This window comes from Miscanthus floridulus, chromosome 6 (genome assembly GCF_019320115.1).
Source record: "Miscanthus floridulus cultivar M001 chromosome 6, ASM1932011v1, whole genome shotgun sequence".
NCBI classification, from domain to species: domain Eukaryota; kingdom Viridiplantae; phylum Streptophyta; class Magnoliopsida; order Poales; family Poaceae; genus Miscanthus; species Miscanthus floridulus.
This window is the reverse complement of record NC_089585.1, coordinates 16,575,457-16,582,744: the sequence shown is the minus strand read 5'-3', so window position 1 is coordinate 16,582,744 and position 7,288 is coordinate 16,575,457. Positions and strand designations below refer to the sequence as shown.

The window sequence follows — 7,288 nt, the reverse complement described above, 5'->3', positions numbered from 1 at the left end:
TATCTAGACGTGGATTTTCTATCATCTCGCAAAGGGGAGCTATTTCATGGAAAAGCTCAAAGCAAACTATCACTACATCGTCCACAATGTATGATAGTTTGTAGCGTATTATGAGGCAACGGGCAGGTGAACTGACTAAAGAAGTTCATACCCGGTTTGAAGGTGGTTGACGACATCTATAGACCACTTAAAGTTATACTGCGATTATAATCTGGCAGTACAGTATGCTCACAACATAAGTCAAGTGGTGCTGCCAAACACATTGACATAGAGTATTATGTTGTGAAAGATAAAGTCCAGGATCAAGTCATGAGTCTTGAGCATATAAGTATAGAAAAGATGCTCGTGGATCCGTTTATAAAAGGCTTACCACCCAACATGTTCAGAGGACATGGTGTTCAGAGAACATGTAGCTAGCATGGGTTTAAGGGAAAGCCTATAAAATTCCTGGACAAAAGAAGGCCCAAAGATAAGTATCTATTTTAGAACAGAGTAGTGAGTTGTAGCTATTAAGTCTATCGGCAATGGATCATGACAATGAGACATGCTCTATGAGCTAATCTGTAATGGAATGAACAAAAGTAAATGATATGAAAGTGAAAGATAGAATGAGATCAAGGGGGAGAATGTTAGTTGATCTCCACCAATAGGCCCAACGACCTATTGGGCCCTTACCTCTGCTCCCTGATCGGGGGAGCCCAACCCTAACTGGTTGGTGGGCCCCTGTCGCACAGCACATATATATAGAGGAGTGGGGAACTGGGCTCGAGTAACGAGGTTGACCGAAGCCGCCACACCCACATATAGAGAAAACCCTAAACCGATCCTAAAGAAGTGCTACCAGCGACGGGATGTGCCCCACCACCGTCATCGCCCCTGCAGGATCACTACCGTACCACTACAGGTCACCACAGCGCCACTGGGTCTACACCGGGCCACTGGTGATCGTCTCCATGGCGATGGACGCCTACTACACCGATGGCATCGGCATCTACCCGCTGCGGTGCATCTACTGAGAAGGCGAGGAGCCTTCACCGCATCTACGGTTACACATAGAGAGGTACACATCGATCCTAACAGCACTCTGTTTTGAATTAGAGCCTAGGAAGACATCGGTGAGCACCGTCTGGGACTGTAGTGACGCCTTCAGCAATGCCAAACCCTAGGCATATGGATCATCATGAAACCGTCGTCAGAATGTAAAGAACACACTAATGAATCTCGGTGAAATCAAATGTGCCTAAAGACGATCTAAGATATAGTATGAGAAATAACCTCTTTGTGACCGATCTCCACGTCCTTGGCCTGCAGCTCGCTGATGTCGGTGATGCTGAGGGAGACGAGGGTGGTGACAGTGGTGATGGTGGAGATGGGCGCCATGGAGAGGTCGTCCATCACGGTGTACGTCACTGTATCCCGCATGTACCCGCTGCTGCTTCCGCTTCTCATGTTCGCCGCTGCCGCAGCCACTGTGCTGCCATCGGGCTCCACGAGCTGCACCTCTATGGTAATCTTGCGTTTGCACATGGGGCACAACGTGCCGCTAACCCTGGTGGCATAGTCATAGCACCTCGAGGAGTAGCTACAGCCCTTGCACCTGAACAGCTAGCCGCCGTCTAGCTTTGGCGATGCCTCCGCCGGAACCGCCGCCGTGGGCGTGGCGGCGATGAGCTAGGGGATGGTGGAGGGCTTCAGCAACGCGTCCTTGGCGGCATCGTAGCAGCAGACGTGGCCACCGGCGTCCAGGCTCTCCATGCTTCGGTACAGGTTACCAACCGAGCCGACCATGGCTCCCGTCGCCGTCGGGCGCTTGGCCATCCGCAGTGAGTTGCTGGTCGAGCGGTGAGACCGAGCCGGCCCTAGTGCTCGTGGCTGTTGGCAATAGATCGTCAATCACAAGCGTGTACACACGGTGGCTAAGCCTAGACACAAGATCACGCTAGATCAGAGATGAAATCGGATGAACATGAGATGAACACACACAGTAACCGCCAGGGTGACGGTGCCCCTTTTCACCTTCGACTAAATAGAATACAAACACAGATACAAGTGTTCCAAAGCTCTAACTCACACTTCTAACTCCCTACTACTTATACTAGTAGCTAATGAGCACACTTACAACACGCAAATTCAAATTACACACTGATACATGTTGGCTAAAACAAACTGTCAGACACAGACACATGTCGTGGGCACGGTCACCCCGCTCTACCCTGTCTAGTAACTATTCCCGCCAACGCCGTAGTTCAAATTATGCTGCAGCTTCTCCCTAACCGGTTACACCACAGTGTGTCTACCACCTGGGAACACATCATGCTTACACTAAGATTCTCCCCCTTAAGCTTGATGTGGACTCAGTTCACGAACTCCCAACAAATGCCTCATCACTGCTAGCTTCACTACAGCCAATGGCTTGGTCAGGGCATCTGCTTTCTGTTCACTTGGTACGGACCTTCTTCACCAAGATCTATCCACGCTCAACACATTCACGAATGAAATGATACTTAATATCAATGTGCTTGCTACAGCCATGAAAAACTGGGTTCTTCATCAAGGCAATAGCAGAATTGTTATCCACTAACAATGTCACCTTCATTGGCTTCTTTGCAGTCAACTCTCCCAGCAGTGTTCTCAGCCATAAAGCTTGCTTTGCTGCCTCTGTTGCTGCCATGAATTCAGCCTCACACGATGACAAAGCTACTGTCTTTTCTTTGTGGGAATTCCAAGTAACTAGACCCTCATTCAGATAGAATGACATGCCTCTAGTGCTTCTTCTTCCAACCAGATCTCCTCCCACATCACTATCAGAGTACCCCACCAGTACTTCTTCTGACTTGGTCTGAGTATACACCAACCCAAACTCCAAGGTACCTTTGAGATACCTCATTATCTGCTTGACTGCATTTCTATGCTTCACAGTTGGCTTTTCCATGAACCTACTAGCTATGCCAACAGAGTAAGAGAGGTCAGGTCTTGTGTGCAGCAAGTACCTCAAACAACCAACAATTCTCCTGTATTCAGTAGCATCCACTCTCTCACCCTACTTATCTGCATCAAGTTTGACTCCAGGATCCATTGGGACTTTGGTTGGGTTGCAATCTGCCATCCCAAACTATGACAAAATCTTCTTTGCATAGCTGCTCTGTCTAATTGTGATGTGATCCTCAAGTTGCTCCACCTCAATCCCAAGATAAAATGACAATAAACCCAAGTCACTCATCTCAAACTGTGAGGTCATCTGCTTCTTGAATTTGTCTATCTCTGAAACATCTTCACCAGTCACAATTAGATCATCGACATATACACCAAGTATCACTGCATTCTTCCCAATTCCCCTTTTGTAAACAGCAGGTTCACTAGCACATTTACTGAAACCCAGCATCTTCAATGACTTGTCAAGCTTAACATTCTAGGCTCTTGGAGCCTGTCTGAGCCCATACAATGCCTTGCTCAATTTGAGAACCATTTTCTCCTTGCCTTTCTCAACATAACCTTAAGGCTGTGCAACATACACTTCCTCTTCCAATTCTCCATTTAGAAATGCTATTTTCACATCAAGGTGATGAACTTGCCATCCTCTATTTGCTGCCAATGCTAGAATTATTCTGATAGTATCTAATCTTGCAACTAGAGCAAACACTTCATCAAAGTCTACATCTTGCTGCTGCACATAGCCCTTTGCTACCAGCCTAGCCTTATGTTTCACAACTTCACCATCTGCATTTTTCTTGAGCTTAAATACCCATTTTAGCCCAATTGTTTTCTGCCCAGGTGGCAAAGTGGCAAGTTCCCATGTTCCATTTTTGTAGATTGATTGCATCTCACTGTCCATAGCCTGAACCCAATTTGGATCATCAACTGCTTCACTGAAACATGATGGTTCCTCCATAACTGTGAGCAATGCAGCTACCTCCACTGCATCTCCCTGCTCATCTGAGCCTGCATATTCCAGATCATCTTCTTCTGGTTCAAGAGTTACTACATGAGAGTGTTGATACACTTCATTCATGCTTCTGAACCTCTTTGGTGTTTCATCACAATCATCACTGTCCATGGCCTCCATCATTTCCTGATCCTAGCCTAAACTCTGAACTGACTACTGTGGTGACTCTGTCTGCATCCCTATTGTTGGATTTTGAACAGATTCTGAATTGCCTTCAGTATCTGCTGACTCCATGCCTCCCCCTACAACTAAATGCTGTCCACCACTGTCTTCTACACTCTGATCAGCTGGATGATCATCATGAGCTCCTGCATTATCTCTAATCTCAACACCAGCATTTTTCTAAGAGTACCACTGTCCACTCTCCATCTCAACTAAAAAACATTCAGTATCTATAGCATCCCAGTCCCACATCACTATCTCCTCAAAAACTACATCCCTGCTAACCATAATTCTGTTGGTTTGAGGATTAAACATCTTGTGAGCCTTGTTGTCTTCCTCTATGCCAAAGTATACCATTGGCACACTCCTATCATCCAATTTCTTCAAGTGTGGCATTGCTGATCTGACATGACCCTTGCACCCAAATATCCTCAAGTGCCCTAGATGTGGTCTCTTGCCATTCCATGCCTCATATGGTGTCCTATACCCCATAGCCTTTATTGGTAACCTATTCAGCAAGTAGACAGAATGTCTCACTGCCTCTGCCCAAAACCTGCCAGGTACCTTCATGCTCTTCATCAAAGCCCTTGTCATCTCCATAACTGTTCTATTCTTTCTCTCCACTACACCATTCTGCTGAGGTGTATATGGAGCTGTGAATTGCCTCCTGATGCCTGACTCATCACAAATTCCATGGAACACACCATTCAGAAACTCACCTCCTCTATCAGATCTCAATACCTTGATGTTGTTCCCATAGTTATTCTCAACTTGAGCTTTGAACTTTTCAAAGGCTAACACTGCCTCATCCTTGGATTTCAGCATATACACAGTACACCACCTAGTGCAGTCATCAACAAGCAACATGAAGTATTTGTTCCCACTTAGTGTGGAAGGTGTGATAGGACCACACAAGTCCACATGAACTAGCTCAAGTGGCTCATCTGCCCTCCAATGTGTTGAATGAGGAAAAGGTGTCTTAGTTTGTTTTGCAACCAAACAGGACTGACAAACTTGATCAGGTTTCTGAATCAGTGGAATACCCCCTGCCATTTCCTTATCTGCTAGCTGTTTCAGAGAATTAAAATTAACATGCCCCAATCTCCCATGCCACAACCATCCCTGATCTCCCAAACTTGTCAACAAACAAGCAGGTTCAACAGCATTGAGCTCTATCTTATACAGCCTATTTGCAGTTCTCTAAACACACATGATCAACCTAGGTGGATTTTTCTCAGAAACAGTAATCTCATCATCATCCATCACAACTCTATGACCAATTTCAGTTAACTGCCCAAGACTTATCAGATTTGCTCTAAGCTTTGGTATGAAATAAACATTTCTTAGCACCCACTGATCCCCAGTTTTACCCTGAAACACAATGGACCCTATCCCCTGAATTTCAACTGCAGAACCATCACCAAAACGCACCTTACCAGTGAATGATGAATCAATCTCCTTGAACTTGTTCCTGTCTCCAGTCATGTGGTTACTAGCACCGTTGTCGAGGTACCAGATCTCTCCAGTGGGCTCTCCATTGTCGGTGAAGTGAAGCTCCGGCTGCATTGGGCCACCACTCAGACACTGCTTCTTCTGAATCTTCTGTGGTGAGAACTGTAGTGGATCAGACAATTCCAACTCCGCATACAGCACTGATGGCTCCATCTCTGCCCTTGCATGATGCACCTCCTCTTCTTTCTTATGTCCCGGACAGCAATTAGCATAATGCCCATAGCCATGGCATTTGAAGCACTTGATGTGACTCTTGTCACGTTTCTCTGTGCCTTCTCTCCCTGCATAACCGCGCCCACCGCGGCCACTGTGGCCGCCTCCATGACCACGGCCTCTTCCCCGGCCGCCACTGCTCTATGATCTCCCACCACCAGAGCTCTTGCCACCCGACTTCTTCTGCCTCGCCTCCCACTCTGCTTGAGTGAGGAGAGCCTACCCATTCTCAAAGCGCACACCACCAACTCCCCGCTTGGTGCGCTCCTCAAATGTTCTGAGCCGGCCAATGGCTTCATCAAACGCCAAGGTCTTCAAATCACATAATTGCTCGATCCCGGCCATGATTTGGATGAATCGACCGGGCACAGTGTCAAGCAACTTCTTCACCATGGCTGAATCCTCCAACGATCCTCCAAGATTGCTGTATCTGACTGACATCGCCGTCAATCTTCCGGCAAACTCATCGATGGATTCTTCTTCCTTCATCCTGAGAGCATCAAACTCTGCCTTCAAGGTCTGCAGCCGCACATCTCTGACATGCTCTGCCCCCACAAACCTTGCCTTCAACGAGTCCCAAACTTTGTTCCCTGTCTTCTTCTTGGCAACTTGCATCAATAGCTCATCGGTCAGGCACTGGAACAGGTGCGCCCGCACCTTCTTGTCCTTCCCCGCCGCCGCCTCCGTCAGTGCTCTCGTCGAACTGCCCTCCGGTGGTTCCACAACCTCCCACCAACCCTGCTCCTCCATGATCGCCTACACCCGGATACTCCAGCTGGTGAAGTTCGTCGCCGTCAGCGTCGGGAACACCTGCCGGTACCCGCCACCGTCGCCGCTCCCACGATCTCCATCAGCAACCGTCAAGGACATGGATGAACTCTCGGTGCAAATGCTTAGTGATTGCTGCTCTGATACCAAATGTTGGCAATAGATCGTCAATCACAAGCGTGTACACACGGTGGCTAAGCCTAGACACAAGATCACGCTAGATCAGAGATGAAATCAGATGAACATGAGATGAACACACACAGTAACCGCCAGGGTGACGGTGCCCCTTTTCACCTTCGACTAAACAGAATACAAACACAGATACAAGTGTTCCAAAGCTCTAACTCACACTTCTAACTCCCTGCTACTTATACCAGTAGCTAATGAGCACACTTACAACACGCAAATTCAAATTACACACTGATACATGTTGGCTAAAACAAACTGTCAGACACAGACACATGTCGTGGGCGCGGTCACCCCGCTCCACCCTGTCCAGTAACTATTCCCGCCAACGCTGTAGTTCAAATTATGCTGCAGCTTCTCCCTAACCGGTTACACCACAGCGTGTCTACCACCTGGGAACACATCATGCTTACACTAACAGTGGCGAGGAGCTTCATCACCGCGGAGAGGGGGAGGGCGAGCAGGGAGAAGAGGAAATCGATCACCTCCTTGCTGGCCTCGGCG

At 47.7% G+C, this 7,288-nt stretch overlaps 1 protein-coding gene across 1 annotated transcript; it reads right to left on the bottom strand.

Annotated features, from left to right (window-relative positions):
• Positions 1-2,467: 2,467 nt before the first annotated feature.
• On the bottom strand, positions 2,468-2,932 carry LOC136460270 (secreted RxLR effector protein 161-like). The gene has a single exon (XM_066460039.1). The coding sequence runs from the start codon at positions 2,930-2,932 to the stop codon at positions 2,468-2,470; it is 465 nt and encodes a 154-aa protein (XP_066316136.1).
• Between the last annotated feature and the right edge of the window lie 4,356 nt (positions 2,933-7,288).